General features: G+C 52.2%; 1 protein-coding gene across 1 annotated transcript; it reads left to right on the top strand.

The window, feature by feature from the left end:
- The first annotated feature begins 10,007 nt into the window (after window positions 1–10,007).
- LOC123045161 (potassium transporter 22) lies at window positions 10,008–14,937 on the top strand. The gene is made up of 3 exons (XM_044468104.1): window positions 10,008–10,575; window positions 11,098–11,439; window positions 12,712–14,937. The coding sequence occupies exons 1-3, from the start codon at window positions 10,212–10,214 to the stop codon at window positions 14,625–14,627; spliced, it is 2,622 nt and encodes an 873-aa protein (XP_044324039.1). The 5' UTR covers window positions 10,008–10,211; the 3' UTR covers window positions 14,628–14,937.
- The last annotated feature ends 5,124 nt before the right edge of the window (window positions 14,938–20,061 follow it).

The following is a 20,061-nucleotide window of genomic DNA, read 5'->3' as shown; positions in this document are numbered from 1 at the left end:
CAAGTATTTAATAATATTCACGCTGCATCGTTACAGCAGAACGTCTACTACCGTGTCATTGCCGTCCGTGAGGGGGGCCACACCCCGGAGACGCGTGCCGCCTCTTCGGACATGCCACCACACCCCCCCGCATGTATGAGGGCCCGGTGCGACGCTCCGGTGGCATTGCTATCCCCCAGGGCCCCCGTCCCGCCTAACCCTGTAGCGTTTGACCACGGGATCTAGCCCTTTGACTTTGCACGGACGGGATTTGACCAGTGGACCTCTCCACCCGGTTGTGTTAGGTCAGCCCATAGGAACACTTTGGAGCAACATCCGGGCCAGGCCCACAGCAAGATCCCCTCTGTGTAGACCCGACGCGTCTGTTTTCCCCCTCGAGGTGCTGGCGGCGGCGCCGTCCGTGAGAGGGGGGGTCACACCCCAGAAACGCGTGCTGGGCGTTTGCAACCGCCTCAACACTTCGAGACTTGTGAGAGGCCGCCTACGCAAGATTTGACGGTATGCTAGCCCCCGGAGGCCGCTGGCCACAGTCGTAGACATGCGAAGAGCAATCCGCGTAGAGGGAAGTGTTCAGATACTTCCTCATCACAAAAAATTATGAAAAATTACCATCAGTCCTATAGCACATGTGCCCACGTTGTGTAAAAAACTCATGATTTTATCGCGCTCCAAGTATTTAATAATATTCACGCTCCAACGTTACCGCAGAACGTCTACTATCGTGTCATTGCCGTCCGTGAGGGGGGGCCACACCCCGGAAACGCGTGCCGCCTCTTCGGACATGCCACCACACCACCCCGCATGTATGAGGGCCCGGTGCGACGCTCCGGTGGCATGGCTACCCCCCAGGGCCCCCGTCCCGCCTAACCCTGTAGCGTTTGACCACGGGATCTAGCCCTTTGACTTTGCACGGACGGGATTTGACCAGTGGACCTCTCCACCCGGTTGTGTTAGGTCAGCCCATAGGAACACTTTGGAGCAACATCCGGGCCAGGCCCACAGCAAGATCCCCTCCGTGTAGACCCGACGCGTCCGTTTTCCCCCTCCAGGTGCCGGCGGCGGCGCCGTCCGTGAGAGGGGGGGGCACACCCCGGAGACGCGTGCTGGGCGTTTGCAACCGCCTCAACACTTCGAGACTTGTGAGAGGCCGCCTACGCAAGATTTGACGGTATGCTAGCCCCCGGAGGCCGCCGGCCACAGTCGTAGACGTGCGAAGAGCAATCCGCGTAGAGGGAAGTGTTCAGATACTTCTCCATCACAAAAAATTATGAAAAATTATCATCAGTCCTATAGCACATGTGCCCACGTTGTGTAAAAAACTCATGATTTTATCGCGCTCCAAGTATTTAATAATATTCACGCTGCATCGTTACCGCAGAACGTCTACTACCGTGTCATTGCCGTCCGTGAGGGGGCCACACCCCGGAGACGCGTGCCGCCTCTTCGGACATGCCACCACACCACCCCGCATGTATGAGGGCCCGGTGCGACGCTCCGGTGGCATTGCTACCCCCAGGGCCCCCGTCCCGCCTAACCCTGTAGCGTTTGACCACGGGATCTAGCCCTTTGACTTTGCACGGACGGGATTTGACCAGTGGACCTCTCCACCCGGTTGTGTTAGGTCAGCCCATAGGAACACCTTGGAGCAACATCCGGGCCAGGCCCATAGCAAGATCCCCTCCGTGTAGACCCGACGCGTCCGTTTTCCCCCTCCAGGTGCCGGCGGCGGCGCCGTCCGTGAGAGGGGGGGGGCACACCCCGGAGACGCGTGCTGGGCGTTTGCAACCGCCTCAGCACTTCGAGACTTGTGAGAGGCCGCCTGCGCAAGATTTGACGGTATGCTAGCCCCCGGAGGCCGCCGGCCACAGTCGTAGACGTGCGAAGAGCAATCCGCGTAGAGGGAAGTGTTCAGATACTTCTCCATCACAAAAAATTATGAAAAATTACCATCAGTCCTATAGCACATGTGCCCACGTTGTGTAAAAAACTCATGATTTTATCGCGCTCCAAGTATTTAATAATATTCACGCTGCATCATTACCGCAGAATGTCTATTACCGTGTCATTGCCGTCCGTGAGGGGGGCCACACCCCGGAGACGCGTGCCGCCTCTTCGGACATGCCACCACACCACCCCGCATGTATGAGGGCCCGGTGCGACGCTCCGGTGGCATTGCTACCCCCCAGGGCCCCCGTCCCGCCTAACCCTGTAGCGTTTGACCACGGGATCTAGCCCTTTGACTTTGCACGGACGGGATTTGACCAGTGGACCTCTCCACCCGGTTGTGTTAGGTCAGCCCATATGAACACTTTGGAGCAACATCCGGGCCAGGCCCACAGCAAGATCCCCTCCGTGTAGACCCGACGCGTCCGTTTTCCCCCTCCAGGTGCCGGCGGCGGCGCCGTCCGTGAGAGGGGGGGGCACACCCCGGAGACGCGTGCTGGGCGTTTGCAACCGCCTCAACACTTCGAGACTTGTGAGAGGCCGCCTACGCAAGATTTGACGGTATGCTAGCCCCCGGAGGCCGCCGGCCACAGTCGTAGACGTGCGAAGAGCAATCCGCGTAGAGGGAAGTGTTCAGATACTTCTCCATCACAAAAAATTATGAAAAATTACCATCAGTCCTATAGCACATGTGCCCACGTTGTGTAAAAAACTCATGATTTTATCACGCTCCAAGTATTTAATAATATTCACGCTGCATCGTTACCGCAGAACGTCTACTACCGTGTCATTGCCGTCCGTGAGGGGGGCCACACCCCGGAGACGCGTGCCGCCTCTTCGGACATGCCACCACACCACCCCGCATGTATGAGGGACCGGTGCGACGCTCCGGTGGCATTGCTACCCCCAGGGCCCCCGTCCCGCCTAACCCTGTAGCGTTTGACCACGGGATCTAGCCCTTTGACTTTGCACGGACGGGATTTGACCAGTGGACCTCTCCACCCGGTTGTGTTAGGTCAGCCCATAGGAACACTTTGGAGCAACATCCGGGCCAGGCCCACAGTAAATTCCCCTCCGTGTAGACCCGACGCGTTCGTTTTCCCCCTCCAGGTGCCGGCGGCGGCGCCGTCCGTGAGAGGGGGGGCACACCCCGGAGACGTGTGCTGGGCGTTTGCAACCGCCTCAACACTTCGAGACTTGTGAGAGGCGGCCTACGCAAGATTTGACAGTATGCTAGCCCCCGGAGGCTGCCGGCCACAGTCGTAGACGTGCGAAGAGCAATCCGCGTAGAGGGAAGTGTTCAGATACTTCTCCATCACAAAAAATTATGAAAAATTACCATCAGTCCTATAGCACATGTGCCCACATTGTGTAAAAAACTCATGATTTTATCGCGCTCCAAGTATTTAATAATATTCACGCTGCATCGTTACCGCAGAACGTCTACTACCGTGTCATTGCCGTTCGTGAGGGGGGCCACACCCCGGAGACGCCTGCCGCCTCTTCGGACATGCCACCACACCACCCCGCATGTATGAGGGCCCGGTGCGACGCTCTGGTGGCATTGCTACCCCCCAGGGCCCCCGTCCCGCCTAACCCTTTAGCGTTTGACCACGGGATCTAGCCCTTTGACTTTGCACGAACGGGATTTGACCAGTGGACCTCTCCACCCGGTTGTGTTAGGTCAGCCCATAGGAACACTTTGGAGCAACATCCGGGCCAGGCCCACACAAGATCCCCTCCGTGTAGACCCGACGCGTCCGTTTTCCCCCTCCAGGTGCCGGCGGCGGCGCCGTCCGTGAGAGGGGGGGCACACCCCGGAGACGCGTGCTGGGCGTTTGCAACCGCCTCAACACTTAAATACTTATGAGAGGCCGCCTACGCAAGATTTGACGGTATGCTAGCCCCCGGAGGCCGCCGGCTACAGTCTTAGACGTGCGAAGAGCAATCCGCGTAGAGGGAAGTGTTCAGATACTTCTCCATCACAAAAAATTATGAAAAATTACCATCAGTCCTATAGCACATGTGCCCACATTGTGTAAAAAACTCATGATTTTATCGCGCTCCAAGTATTTAATAATATTCACGCTGCATCGTTACCGCAGAACGTCTACTACCGTGTCATTGCCGTTCGTGAGGGGGGCCACACCCCGGAGACGCCTGCCGCCTCTTCGGACATGCCACCACACCACCCCGCATGTATGAGGGCCCGGTGCGACGCTCTGGTGGCATTGCTACCCCCCAGGGCCCCCGTCCCGCCTAACCCTTTAGCGTTTGACCACGGGATCTAGCCCTTTGACTTTGCACGAACGGGATTTGACCAGTGGACCTCTCCACCCGGTTGTGTTAGGTCAGCCCATAGGAACACTTTGGAGCAACATCCGGGCCAGGCCCACAACAAGATCCCCTCCGTGTAGACCCGACGCGTCCGTTTTCCCCCTCCAGGTGCCGGCGGCGGCGCCGTCCGTGAGAGGGGGGGGCACACCCCGGAGACGCGTGCTGGGCGTTTGCAACCGCCTCAACACTTAAATACTTATGAGAGGCCGCCTACGCAAGATTTGACGGTATGCTAGCCCCCGGAGGCCGCCGGCTACAGTCTTAGACGTGCGAAGAGCAATCCGCGTAGAGGGAAGTGTTCAGATACTTCTCCATCACAAAAAATTATGAAAAATTACCATCAGTCCTATAGCACATGTGCCCACATTGTGTAAAAAACTCATGATTTTATCGCGCTCCAAGTATTTAATAATATTCACGCTGCATCGTTACCGCAGAACGTCTACTACCGTGTCATTGCCGTTCGTGAGGGGGGCCACACCCCGGAGACGCCTGCCGCCTCTTCGGACATGCCACCACACCACCCCGCATGTATGAGGGCCCGGTGCGACGCTCTGGTGGCATTGCTACCCCCCAGGGCCCCCGTCCCGCCTAACCCTTTAGCGTTTGACCACGGGATCTAGCCCTTTGACTTTGCACGGACGGGATTTGACCAGTGGACCTCTCCACCCGGTTGTGTTAGGTCAGCCCATAGGAACACTTTGGAGCAACATCCGGGCCAGGCCCACAGCAAGATCCCCTCCGTGTAGACCCGACGCGTCCGTTTTCCCCCTCCAGGTGCCGGCGGCGGCGCCGTCCGTGAGAGGGGGGGCACACCCCGGAGACGCGTGCTGGGCGTTTGCAACCGCCTCAACACTTAAAGACTTGTGAGAGGCCGCCTACGCAAGATTTGACGGTATGCTAGCCCCCGGAGGCCGCCGGCTACAGTCTTAGACGTGCGAAGAGCAATCCGCGTAGAGGGAAGTGTTCAGATACTTCTCCATCACAAAAAATTATGAAAAATTACCATCAGTCCTATAGCACATGTGCCCACGTTGTGTAAAAAACTCATGATTTTATCGCGCTCCAAGTATTTAATAATATTCACGCTGCATCGTTACCGTAGAACGTCTACTACCGTGTCATTGCCGTCCGTGAGGGGGGCCACACCCCGGAGACGCGTGCCGCCTCTTCGGACATGCCACCACACCACCCCGCATGTATGAGGGCCCGGTGCAATGCTCCGGTGGCATTGCTACCCCCAGGGCCCCCGTCCCGCCTAACCCTGTAGCGTTTGACCACGGGATCTAGCCCTTTGACTTTGCACGGATGGGATTTGACCAGTGGACCTCTCCCACCCGGTTGTGTTAGGTTGTGTTAGGTCAGCCCATAGGAACACTTTGGAGCAACATCCGGGCCAGGCCCATAGCAATATCCCTCCGTGTAGACCCGACGCGTCCGTTTTCCCCCTCCAGGTGCCGGCGGCGGCGCCGTCCGTGAGAGGGGGGGGCACACCTCGGAGACGCGTGCTGGGCGTTTGCAACCGCCTCAACACTTCGAGACTTGTGAGAGGCCGCCTACGCAAGATTTGACGGTATGCTAGCCCCTGGAGGCCGCCGGCCACAGTCGTAGACGTGCGAAGAGCAATCCGCGTAGAGGGAAGTGTTCAGATACTTCTCCATCACAAAAAATTATGAAAAATTATCATCAGTCCTATAGCACATGTGCCCACATTGTGTAAAAAACTCATGATTTTATCGCGCTCCAAGTATTTAATAATATTCACGTTGCATCGTTACCGCAGAATGTCTACTACCGTGTCATTGCCGTCCGTGAGGGGGGCCACACCCCGGAGACGCGTGCCGCCTCTTCGGACATGCCACCACACCACCCCGCATGTATGAGGGCCCGGTGCGACGCTCCGGTGGCATTGCTACCCCCAGGGCCCCCGTCCCGCCTAACCCTGTAGCGTTTGACCACGGGATCTAGCCCTTTGACTTTGCACGGACGGGATTTGACCAGTGGACATCTCCACCCGGTTGTGTTAGGTCAGCCCATAGGAACACTTTGGAGCAACATCCGGGCCAGGCCCACAGCAAGATCCCTCCGTGTAGACCCGACGCGTCCGTTTTCCCCCTCCAGGTGCCGGCGGCGGCGCCGTCCGTGAGAGGGGGGGGCACACCCCGGAGACGCGTGCTGGGCGTTTGCAACCGCCTCAACACTTCGAGACTTGTGAGAGGCCGCCTATGCAAGATTTGACGGTTTGCTAGCCCCCGGAGGCCGCCAACCACAGTCGTAGACGTGCGAAGAGCAATCCGCGTAGAGGGAAGTGTTCAGATACTTCTCCATCACAAAAAATTATGAAAAATTACCATCAGTCCTATAGCACATGTGCCCACGTTGTGTAAAAAACTCATGATTTTATCGCGCTCCAAGTATTTAATAATATTCACGTTGCATCGTTACCGCAGAACGTCTACTACCGTGTCATTGCCGTCCGTGAGGGGGGGCCACACCCCGGAGACGCGTGCCGCCTCTTCGGACATGCCACCACACCACCCCGCATGTATGAGGGCCCGGTGCGACGCTCCGGTGGCATTGCTACCCCCAGGGCCCCCGTCCCGCCTAACCCTGTAGCGTTTGACCACGGGATCTAGCCCTTTGACTTTGCACGGACGGGATTTGACCAGTGGACCTCTCCACCCGGTTGTGTTAGGTCAGCCCATAGGAACACTTTGGAGCAACATCCGGGCGAGGCCCACAGCAAGATCCCCTCCGCGTAGGCCCGACGCGTCCGTTTTCCCCCTCCAGGTGCCGGCGATGGCGCCGTCCGTGAGGGGGCCGAACCCCGGAGACGCGTGCTGCCTCTTCAGACATGCCACCACACCACCCTGCATGTATGAGGGGCCGGTGCGATGCTCCGGTGGCATTGCTACCCCCCATCCCCCCAGGGCCCGCGTCCCGCCTAACCCTGGAGCGGTTGACCACGAGATCTAACCCTTTGACTTTCCACGGACGAGCTTTGAACAGTGGACCTCTCCACCCAGTTGTGTCAGGTCAGCTCAGAGGGACACCTGGGAGCAACATCCGAGCCAAACCGACAACTACATCCCCTCCGTGTAGACCCGATGCGTCCGTTTTCCCCCTCCAGGTGCCGCCTCTTTGGACATGCCACAACACCACCCCGCATGTATGAGGGCCCGGTACGACACTCCGGTGGCATTGCTACCCCCCCAGGGCCCCCGTCCCGCCTAACCCTGGAGCGGTTGACCACGAGATCTAGTCTTTTGACTTTCCACGGACGGGCTTTGACCAGTGGACCTCTCCACCCGGTTGTGTTAGGTCGGCCCAGAGGGACACCCGGGAGCAACATCCGGGCCAAAACCACAGCTACATCCACTCCGTGTAGACCCGACGCGTCCGTTTCCCCCTCCAGGTGCCGGCGGTGGCGCCGTCCATGAGGGGGGGCACACCGCGGATGTGAGGGGGGTCACTCTCTGGAGACGGGTGTCGGGCGTTTGCAACTGCCACAAAACTTCTGTCGGCATAGCTGTTTTTGATTTTAATAAAATATAAGGATCTATATTTAAAAGAACATGACCGCACATTATTAACGTGCTCGAAAAAATACAAACTATATATATATATATTCATAATATATGAAAAAAATACAAACTACATATATATTCATATGTATGTTTATATTTAACATGTTACATGTTAGTTGATATAATAATACATAAAAAAGCATTAAAAATATGTACCAAAAAAAATCTAACTATGCCGACGGCCTAGCCGTCGGCATAGATCCGACCAGCGTGCCGCGGATCACTGACGTGGCAGATATGCCGACGGCAGCCGTCGGCATAGGCTCTGCATGGTGCGGCCTGGATCAATGACGTGGCCTGCGGACCTATGCCGACGGCCCCCCGTTTAGGCCGTCGGCATAGCTCTGACGCCGTTAGCCAGGGGATGGCCGGGCCCCACGTGTATGCCGACGGCCTATGTAAGCCGACAGGAGCTGTCGGCGTATATGTAGCTAGGCCGACGGCCATTCTATGCCGACGGGTGCCGTCGGCTTATCTCTGCGTAACCCGACGGCCTTTGTACGCCGACGGCCAGAACCAGGCTGTCGGCATATCTCCCAGCAAGCCGCCGACGACCGTCGGCATTGTTTTGGCCGTCGGGGTATGGCCCTGTTCCGGTAGTGTGTTCTTGGCTATCTTCAGTTGAATTAATCTGGTAAGCAAGCACACTTGCTTATCGGCAAAGAACCTACAGAGCAATACCTGGAACAATTAATAAATAATCAATAAGCTAGCTTGCATAATCTCCACCAGAAATCTAGGACGTACTACTACTACAGATTACGTGTTGAGTTGTTCAGAGAAAAAAGGACATGTCAGTGTTGTAAAAGAAGGACATGCATGTCAGTGTTAATACTAGTAATTTGTCAAGGAAACTATAATGGCGGAGACTATTTTTGTGGTAAACAAGCTGGGCATGGATGGCGCTTCCTGTGTACTACTCCCTCCGTCCTTTAAAGAGTGTACTTCCAACTTTGTTGGAGGGTCAAACATCTCAATGTTTGACCGAATATGTGCAAAAATATATCAATGTTTATGAAACCAAATAGGTATATGATGAAAATATATTTTATCATGAATCTAATGCTACTAATTTGATGTCATAAATGTTGGTACATTATTGTATAAATACGGTCAAACATAAAAAGGTTTGACTTTCCAATAAGGTTGAAAGTACACTCTTCAAAGGACGGAGGGAGTATACTCGTAGCTGAGGAAGAAGAGATGGAAGAGCATAGTACTACTGGGTTACTTGAGGAAAACAGAGCCATGTACAGATAAAGGCCAGACAGAAGAGAGATAACTTGAATCCAGTAGTACTCCCTCCGTTCCTAAATAATTGTCTTTCTAGAGATTTCAACAAGTGACTACATATGGAGCAAAATGAGTGAATCTACACTCTAAAACATGTCTACATACATCCGTATGTTGTAGTCCATTTAAGATGGCTAGAAAGACAATTATTTGAGAACGGAGGGAGTAGTACGTAGTATATCTCTGGACTGAGAGCTACTACAAGAGATGATAGACGATCTTGCACCGAGGTCGATGAGTGGATCCAAGCAACATAGGTAGGCAGCGTTTTTCTCACTCGGACATAGGTACGTGCGGCGGACATGAGGTCGTCAAAAATGCTACACGTACAGGCTCATTCTACAGGTTTTTATAGGTTGAGGACCATTCGCTCTTCTAATTGGCCCTCCCCTGATTTTCACCGGTGGGCCCGTGCATCTTAATCAATCCTCGGCCAATCACTATTAAGCAACCTGTAAACCTGCATCTGAATCCAAGGTCTGTCTACGCGTGGTTGAATTCGTGGATCCATGCTGAAACAGACTGCACAGTGATGGAAAGATATCGATTTTTTTATTTCCTTTGGCGTAGCAACAGCTACAGCAATGAATTATGATCACACGGTTAGTTCCCTTGTGGCCCGAGCCCGACGCTGACGCCATGAGTCGCGAAGGGTGATGGGCGAAAAGTAAGCTAAGCCAAGCCAAAGCCATTGCGGGGACGGAATCTGTTGATCCATCAACGTCCATCTGAAAACGTATCCAGGTCGGGTCGCATAGCACAGCAGCACGTATGTACTCCGCACAGTAGCAGCTTAATTAATTGCTACCCTGCCGTTCACATACTCCAGCGATCCACAACTAGTAGTACCGCGCGCTATCTCTAACCAGAGAGATGCGCTCATTATAAAAGGGAAGATTGCATGGCGAGGCCATGAGAGACTAGATCCATCCAGGAGCACCAAGCTAGCTAGATACTGGCATGTTATTCCACGAGCCAATTACACCCTTACTTCTTGGATCCTTCTCAACAATTAAGCTTAGTCATCTAGCCGGCTGGTAGGATCGATCGATGGCTGAGCAGCAACACAAGGGTGGTGATGATGAGGTGCTGGAGGTGGAGTGCGCGCTGGACATGCCGGAGGTGGTGCAGCGGCAGGACTCGCTGTACCGGGACGCCTCCAGGGCCGGCGGCGCCAGCCACCACGGCCATGAGCGGTGGGGCAAGACGCTGCGCCTCGCGTTCCAGTGCGTCGGTGTGCTCTACGGCGACATCGGCACGTCGCCCCTCTACGTTTACTCCAGCACCTTCACCGCCGGCGTCCGGCACACCGACGACCTCCTCGGCGTCCTCTCCCTCATCATCTACAGCTTCATACTCTTCACCATGGTCAAGTACGTCTACATCGCCCTCCGCGCCAACGACGACGGGGACGGTACGCACGCATGCAGATTTCCTTCCTCGCTTCATCCTCTTCCTCTTTCTTCTTTCTTTGTACTCGATCGTAGTAATTAGATTGCGCGACGTGTTACACGTACGTACGGTGCACCTAGCTAGCTACCTTAGCATGCAGCAAATTGACGCAGCATCTGCATGTACCAGCAGCTTAATTGGACCCCCGACCCAACGGCAAAACTGATCGTTTGGTGCATGCATGGTACACCACCGTCTCTTGTCGTCTCTTCCTAAACAACAAGGTTTTCCAAAATGAAGTGGGTCGAGTGGCCGTGCATGTGTTTGTTGTTATTAATTAATTGTTATTATAACAGTGAACTAGTTCGTACTGTAGTTAGCGATCAACGTAGTAATACTTCTCATATTGTGCATCATATCCTACGATCGAGTAGATGCATGGGAATGTTTGTGGTTATTTTACTGTAGTTAGCATGCATGCATGATACTAGCAGTATATACCAAAGGCCCAAATTAAAGAAGTTGTTGCATGACATGCATGCAGGCGGTACGTTCGCGCTCTACTCTCTCATCTCGCGGCACGCCAAGGTGAGCCTGGTGCCGAACCAGCAGGCGGAGGACGAGCTGCACATCCTGGAGCAGGACGATCCCAAGTCCTTCAGCCGGCGGCGCGCCCTGGCCACGCTGCAGCTGGCCTCGCCGGCGGCGTACCGCGCGCAGCGGGTGAAGGAGCTCCTGGAGACGAGCAAGCCCGTGCGCATCTCGCTCTTCCTGCTCACCATCCTCGCCACGGCCATGGTGATCAGCGACGCCTGCCTGACGCCGGCCATCTCCGTGCTGTCCGCCGTGGGAGGGCTCAAGGAGAAGGCGCCGCACCTCACTACAGGTACGTTCCATGCATATATAGTATCTTTCGGTCTACCTTGTGTTAGTACAAAATTGGATCATCTATTTTGAAACAGAGGGAGTACGTACTAGCGCCTAGAGGCATCAATATCATACACATACAACTCGATCAGCCGGCCGCTTATGGGTAACAAGTGTGAACCCGATGGATGAGGTCGACGACCAGCTAGCTGGAGTGTAGCGTGGCGTGATTTAGATGCAACGCAGCATAGAGCAGCGAGGGAAAGCAAAAATCATTTGAGGCATATTAATTGATGCGAGAAAAACAGCATCCATCCGTCCATGTCCGATGGGTCAGTGTGTATATAGGTAGGTCTCTTGTAGTCCCAGCCGTCCAGGCATTATTGCAAATGTGAGACGACTTTGCGGATGGCGCCATCGCCATCGCCATCGCCATCCAGCAGTTATCGGTCCATCGGTATGTATAGTAGTAGTATATATATAGTGGTGTTTACGCAGCCTCACTGCTATCCACACGTACGAGTACGAGTACAGGCTCGACAGACATAGTACCCAACATCTACTGTGCTCCGCCTCTTGTGTTCAGACTCGAGATGCACACACCTGAATATAATGTTCAGCTACTGCATGCTACCTCACATGTACAGTAGATGTAGGTACGTCTTGTAATAAGTCGTTAGCGGTCGACACCATCTTCTCCACGCAGTGATGAATGGTGCGTGTTAACTTGTCACAAACATCAATAAATCTTGCATTTCAATCGTGCATGATTCGGAGATGTGTATACGAGAACCGAACCGATCCATGGATCCCCTCCCTCTGTACGTAGTTTTCAGGATAGATAGGCTGTCACTCTCTAAACTCAAGAGCAACAGTAAAACCATACTTTTTCTTTGAGATGGTAGGAGTATCTCTATCGATACTTAACGGCGTGTGAAACCTCTAGGACACGCACCCTGAATCATTGCAACCTCAATTAATGTTTGCAGTTATAATGGATGTGACGCCCATCCATCATACTAACTTGCAAATCACCATACACCTTCATACGTTACGTATACGTACGACTACTCCAGCCTAGTCGTAGCTTACATGTTGGAGTAAAATGTTTCATCAACATGCATCTACTAGCAGCGTACGTACAGGGAAACAACGTACCAAACTCTCAGGGTCTCAAGGGTCGAGGCGCATGCATGCAGTAGAAGATCAAAGCTCGTACTCATAGAAGATTCAGTACCCTGTTGGGCAAAAATGCTGAACTGATCGACGGACGGATGTTGCGTGCATGCAGACCAGATCGTGTGGATCACGGTGGCCATCCTGGTGGCGCTCTTCTCGGTACAGCGCTTCGGCACAGACAAGGTGGGCTACTTCTTCGCGCCGGTCATCATCCTCTGGCTGCTCCTCATCGGTGGCGTCGGCGTGTACAACCTCGTCAAGCACGACATCGGCGTCCTCCGGGCCTTCAATCCCAAGTACATCGCCGACTACTTCCGCCGCAACAAGAAGGACGCCTGGATCTCCCTCGGCGGCATCCTCCTCTGCTTCACCGGCACCGAGGCTCTCTTCGCCGACCTCGGCTACTTCAGCATCCGCTCCATCCAGCTCAGCTTCGGCTTCGGCCTCGTCCCCTCCGTGCTCCTCGCGTACGCCGGCCAGGCCGCCTTCCTCCGCAAGTACCCGGAGGAGGTGGCCAACACCTTCTACAGGTCCACCCCGACGGTCCTCTTCTGGCCGACCTTCGTCCTGGCCATTGCCGCCTCCATCATCGGCAGCCAGGCCATGATCTCCTGCGCCTTCGCCACCATCTCCCACTCGCAGGCGCTGGGATGCTTCCCGCGTGTCAAGATCCTGCACACCTCCAAGCAGTACCAGGGCCAGCTCTACATCCCGGAGGTTAACTTCCTGCTGGGCTTCGCCGCCTGCGTCGTCACCGTGGCGTTCAAGACCACCGTGGTCATCGGCGAGGCGCACGGCATCTGCGTCGTCCTCGTCATGCTCATCACCACGCTGCTCCTCACCGTGGTGATGCTCCTGGTGTGGAGGATGAACGTGTGGTGCGTGGCGCTCTTCTTCGCCGTCTTCATGGCGTCCGAGTCCGTCTACCTCTCCTCGGTGCTCTACAAGTTCCTGCACGGAGGGTACATCCCCGTGGTCATCTCGGCGGTGCTCATGGCCGTCATGATCGTGTGGCACTACGTGCACGTGAAGCGCTACAAGTACGAGCTGGAGCGCACGGTGTCGCCGGACAAGGTGCGGGAGCTGCTGGACGGCCGCGACCTGCGCAAGGTGCCCGGCGTGGGGCTATTCTACACGGACCTCGTGCAGGGGATCCCGCCGGTGTTCCCGCACCTGATCGAGAAGATCCCGTCCATCCACGCCGTGCTGCTCTTCGTCTCTGTGAAGCACCTCCCCGTCCCGCACGTGGACATGTCGGAGCGGTTCCTGTTCCGGCAGGTGGAGCCGAGGGAGCACAAGCTGTACCGGTGCGTGGCGAGGTACGGGTACCGTGACCCGCTGGAGGAGGCCAAGGACTTCGCGGCCAACCTGGTGGAGCGCCTCCAGTACTATATCCGCGACGTGAACCTGTACGGCGTGGACGTGGACGCCAAGGCTGGCAAGGTGAGCTATCCGAGCTCGCGCTGCGACAGCATGGCCAGGTCGACCCGGCGCAGCAGCATGACGATGACGATGCAGCAGCACTACTCGTCGGCGTCCTACACGGAGAGCCTTGCGCTGGCTCGGGCAAGGTCGACGTCGTCGGGGGCCACCGGGCGCATGAACATGAACGGCATGATCATGATGCCGTCGGCGTCCTACACGGAGAGGGAGAGGCAGGGGCGGTCCATCTACGCGGAGGAGATGATGACGCCGGCCGAGTCCTTCTCGGAGCTGGCAATGCAGGTGGTGCCGTCGGGGCGGTACGCGGCGAGCAGCCAGCAGCTGTTCCAGGCGGCGAAGATGAGCCTGGAGGAGATGGCCAAGATCGAGGAGGAACAGAGGTACATCGAGAGGGAGATGGAAAAGGGGGTGGTGTACATCATGGGGGAGAACGAGGTGGTGGCGCGGCCTCACTCCTCGCTGCTCAAGAAAGTCATCGTCAACTACGTCTACGCCTTCCTCAGGAAGAACTGCAGGCAAGGGGATAAGATGCTCGCCATCCCAAGAAGCCAGCTGCTCAAGGTCGGAATGTCTTACGAGATCTAGCTACCACTCCACCATTAAAGGACCGGTCTGACAACTTCTACCTAGCCTGCACCCAGCTGCGTATGGCGCCCGGGGATTGGTTTCAAATCGCTTGTGGAGGACCGACCGGGAGGTTAATGTGAATTATATGCGTGTCGATCAATGGCGCCACTTGCGTATATGGAAGGATACGATGATCATCCATCGATCAAGGAAGATATGTAGTATTGTATACTAATAGGGCGTACAGTACATAGCAGCCTTATATCTTTGTATTTGTAGGTTGATGTAATTCTCCTGTGCAGTTCATTAATCGATCATTTTTAGTTCACTGTGCGTGCATTAGGAATATGGAACTTTGCCTGGTGTTAGGTTGGTTGTCGAGTCATTTTGTCGGATACTAGTCAAACATGACATTAGTGGAGTTCCACCAAGTAAAAACTAGGCAAAGGGATGCCACTCAGCAAATCGCACGTTTACTGAGTTTCTTCCACATGGCACCCGGCAAACACATGCTTTACTGAATTCCTGCGGTCCTGCCACCCACTCGACAAACTTATTTTTGTTATTTAGTCTATGTTGTATTGCAAGTAAAAATTTGTCATTTCGTGTATATAATTCAAGTTGAAACTGCAAATGTAAGGAGAAACAAAAGGGCATAATTAGGTTGAGAAAATGTATTGCTGTTCTTTAGTCTATGCTTAGGTCTTATCCGGAATGGAATTACAAACACATGGGTGCCTGGACTCGACCCCAAACGTGGAGGCTATTAGTTTTCGAGTTCCAAAAAAATGCAAACGAAGTCCGAAAACATGAAACTTGCATCATGCCCTCTTATGACATCAATATGTTGTGGTAAAATAATTACAATGTTTTGCCAAAAATTATGACGTGCACTACCTAGAAATCAGACCATCTTTGAGGAAGAATCTTTGTTTCCAGAGGGAACAAGTCAGGTTTGAAAGCAAAGTGATGATCGCTTCATCGATTGACCTTGATTTTTTTTCCTACACTCAAGATACATCAATGTCAAAAAATGGCATCTTTCATGGTTTGTTTGCTATATTTATATCATTACATACATTTCTAGACATTTGGTCTGTATACAAATTCGGACTGGAAGTGCATGAACAAGATGGCAAAATTGGGCTAAATAATATTATTTGTGTTCTCCACACCGTGTTTAGGCCTAAAGAAAACGCAAGGAAATACAAACATGAAGGTGCCAAGACTCGACTCCGAACGTGGAGGTTATTGATTTTTCAATTTAGAAACATGTAAACGAAATTGGAAGACATGAAACTTGGTATGGTGCTATTGCAACGGTATGTTTAGTAAAACCTTATGATTGTTTCGCAAAATTATGACATGCACTGCTTAGAAACCGGACTATCGCGAGAAACAATCAATGTTTTAAGACGGAACGAGTAAGATTTAAAGGCAAAGTGACGGTTGCTTCATCAATCGAGTTTGAAAAAAAGGGAAACTACACCCAATATACTACATTAAATGGCACATGTAAAAATTTCATATTTTTAGGTCTATTTTCTATATTTATGTTAGTAATCATATTTATAGACATTTAGTGTATATAAGTCAAATTTGAATTGCAAGTGCATGTATAAGTTTGTGAAATTGGGTTAAAAAATATTATTTGTGTTTTTTAGGTATCATACGCCCTCATATTTTTAGGCCTTATACTTGAAAAGCAATAGCAAGAAAATTAAATAGAGAAAGAAAGAAAAGAAGAAAATAACAGGTAAAGGAGTTTGTCGAATGTTAAAATCGCCAAATACTTATGTGCTTGTCGAATGTATCAGTCGGCAAACCGATGGTTCTACGGGGGCGGGGAAGGGGGGAGTGTTTTAAGGGGAATGTGAAGACCTCCTACTAGACGCCTGTGTGCGTCAACTATGGGTGCCTTGAAAGAAGCCGACAGCCAGCCCACTTAGCCCATGAGCTGTTTTATATTATTTTTTTCTTTGGTTATTAAGTCATTTTTTCACCAAAAAATTGACTGTTGTTTTTAGGAGATAGATACTTTTAAAGCCTATTAAAAATATATAAAAAAATCATAGAAGATTGTTTAGTAGGTGTTTTGTAGAAAAGTTCATTGTATATTAAAAAAATCAGTGTCCATTGATAAATGTCATCATATAATTAAAAAATCAAGGTATATTCACGGTATATTGGAGAAACACTTAACCATATACTAGTAAGACGCCCGTGCTACGCTACGGAATCACAAATGATCGGGTGGGAATTCTTTACTAAGTATCAGGAGCCTACTGAACAATAAAAGATGTACCAAGACATCGATCAAAGTGATGTCATATTATTGATAAGTACACATCGAGCAAAATCAAACTTATGTTTTCCGACCAATGAACCCCCTCGTCCAAGCCAACCATTTTATTCTAATTTTCACCTTGCAGAAGACTTGGTGTTCTCCCTACCCAACTTTCTACTTGTTGTCCCATATTGAGGGGGACAGAGAGCATGTAGCAATAAAAAAATTGTCGACACACATTTGGCAATTGCGATGACCCCAACCACCTTTTTGTTAACACATGATCTACCTCTAGTCCACACCCCGTTAACCGCTACAAGAATCTGCATACACTGCCACCATGAAGAGAAGTAATATTGTACACCCATTCATGCTTAGATACATACCTTGGGCATCTATGAGGCCTTGGAATCATTCGTCAAACATAGAACTTGTCAAAGTGAATTACTTGTATCAAGATTTAAAATGGAGACCATCCACCTAAAAACGGGTAGTAAAGCAGCAGCTCCGAACTATTGAAACACTAATTTACAAAATTTTAAAGCCCACCTTCCAGATAATTCGAATAACCTGAGGATATAATTAATCGTGCATGAGCTTCGACATGGTTAAGCATGTTGAGCATACAAACTTCCTCTAATGGTACTGTGCAAATTTACACTTCTATTATCCGAAACTTTGTGTACATGCAACTTATTGTATTTCCCTGATTCTAGCCCATGCAGAATTCTGTGAGCAGACTGCTTAAGGCTCTTAAATAATTGTTTTCCCTGTCTCGCATCAGGTAATTGGCCCAAGTGATTATAAATTATTAAGCTATTGATTAGTCTATCGACTAAGCAATACTGGGGACGAAATTATATCAACTATTTCGGACCCGAAGTTGACCAAATAAGAAAATCACATAAGCAATATTGGGGATGAAACATATGTGCGTGCACCTCCCGGCGGATGGAATCACATCGGCGAAGTGTGGAGGTAGAACACAACAGCATTGGCACGGACAACACGGTGCACTGTGCCAGTGTTATTGCACTACCACTGGCATCACGTATTGTCATGGCAATATGTACAGTTCAGAGCTTGCAAGTGCTCGTTGGAATAAACACGGGATACTCCTTGTCTCCCGCAGACACCGTTGCTGTCCGCCACCAGGATCGCAGCTCGTCGTCCTTGGCTACGGCAGCCTGGACATCCTACCGGGGTGGCCGGGAGTGTAGTCCCGGGCGACACGGACATCTTTCCCGGTGGGATATCACTGAGGGAGAAGCCTATTAGATTTATGTGTAAATTTGATACTCTCTCCGATCCAAATTATTTGGCGCACATTTAGTACAATTCTGTACTAAAGTTATACTATGTGCGCGTCGTCAGTTAATTTGGATTGAAAGAGTACTATATGCCACTACAAATTTTCAGGCTTTGAGAATTGATATCACTATTTTGTGTATTTATATATTTTAAAACATGCCACTACAAAGTTTTATACTCTCAAATATGCCATTATATACCGATCGAGCCCATTAGGAGACTACATGGAATCCCTAAAAAAAGACAATTAGGAGATGCAGGGACGGAAAATGCCCCTTGGAACTGCCAAACGCCACGCCGGTGCCGGCGAGAGCGACTTTGCACTGCGAACAATCATCCGGAGCTGCTCACTTCTAAGAAGCTGCGCATGTAGGCTCCAGCATGTCACCATCGACACTGTACGCAAAAAACCTGTAGTAGCCGAGGTGGCTTACTGATTAGGCTTCGCATGTAGAGGTCTTGTGCGCAGCCTAGTGCCCGTCGTGCCGCCGGCCACAGCCAGCTCGTCCGCTCGCTGCCCATTGGGACGTTCAAGGCTGGCTTAAGGGACGGCAAGCACGGTTGCCTAGTGCATGGGAGCGGACGCTAGCGCTGGAAGGTCTGGAACGCCCCCAATGGATTTCCTCTCATTTCATCCCAATCACTGCTCCCGGTCCTCGACTGCTGACTCCTCCGCTGCTTCCAGCCAACGCCTCCAAGCTGCTCCCGACCGCTGCGCTGCTGCCGGCAGCCCCCTCCGAGTTGCTCCCAACCACTGTCTGTCATGGCTCGGTCGATCTCCATCCCCCGAGCGCCCAGCGCTGCTCCCACTCAACAGGTGGTTCATGCCGACGAGGTGGAACCGGAGTGCCCATCGGCATTGCCTCTCGGCCAGCACGACATCCGTGCCGTGGTCATCTTCCCCGACCCTGATGACCGCCGCCGCACACGAGGCTCCTCCCACGGCACCGATTCCGGCCGACATCGGGTCCGCGATGACGCAAGAAATGCGTCCCCGCCACAAGCACCTCCTCCCGTGAGCCGTGTTGGCCGAATTGTGTCGTCTCCTTTGACTCTATCCGTCCATCGCCGTGTTTCGTTCTCCTTCTCCGACAGCCTGCACGCCAGATCCAGAAGGAGTGATGTCACAGGGGAGATCTTAAGCCAAATCTGATTTACTACGTGATGCTCGCCCAACTCAACTCCAACGAGGTCGCAGGGAAAGAGAGGGGAGGGGCCGCCGGCGAGGAAACTTGGAGAGGCTCTAGATTAATCGATCTCACTAGAGAAACCTCCAGAATATCTTGTTTTGGTCGTTGGCTCTGTACAACACGCCTCGGTCTCAATCTCAGCCATAGATTCAAGATCGGACGGTATATACGGCCCGAAGGCAGGCACATCATCACCACGGACTCGCTTTTTTATAGGAGTAGAGATTGAGAAACCTATAAACAAGACAATTTGCGAAAGTTAGAAGAAAAAAGCAGAAGAACATGCTGGATCTGAAAATATAAAAATCAAATAAAAAATAATGAAGAAAAAACCAAAACAAAAAATCGCTAGTTGTGTCGGCCTGTCTGGACGAGCCTTCAGCGAAGTCTCAACTATATGATGCACGTCTGCGTCTTATATGATTGATCACGGTCTCGTTTAACGCGAGACATAGGGCAGAACACGATAGCAAGATGGGCCAGCCTAGGCCTGCGAGTCCACGTGCACAGGCCAAAGCCTCCTTTTTTCACCTTTTTTATTTTTGTTTTTTGCTTTGCCTTTTTTACTTTGGTTTGTACTTCGGAATATTCTAAATATGCAGTATCTTACAGAAAACACTACACATAACAACATTTAAAAATAATAATCAAGCATTTTTGAAAA

Source organism: Triticum aestivum, chromosome 2B, assembly GCF_018294505.1.
Source record: "Triticum aestivum cultivar Chinese Spring chromosome 2B, IWGSC CS RefSeq v2.1, whole genome shotgun sequence".
NCBI classification, from domain to species: Eukaryota; Viridiplantae; Streptophyta; class Magnoliopsida; order Poales; family Poaceae; genus Triticum; species Triticum aestivum.
The sequence above is the reverse complement of the archived record's forward strand: the minus strand, read 5'-3'. Positions and strand labels throughout refer to the sequence as shown.

Coding starts and splice junctions, on each gene's coding strand:
- LOC123045161 (XM_044468104.1), top strand. CDS start 10,212: ATGGCTGAGCAGCAACACAAGGGTGGTGATGATGAGGTGCTGGAGGTG. Junction 10,576..11,097: donor CGCCAACGACGACGGGGACG/GTACGCACGCAT, acceptor ACATGCATGCAG/GCGGTACGTTCGCGCTCTAC. Junction 11,440..12,711: donor GGCGCCGCACCTCACTACAG/GTACGTTCCATG, acceptor GCGTGCATGCAG/ACCAGATCGTGTGGATCACG.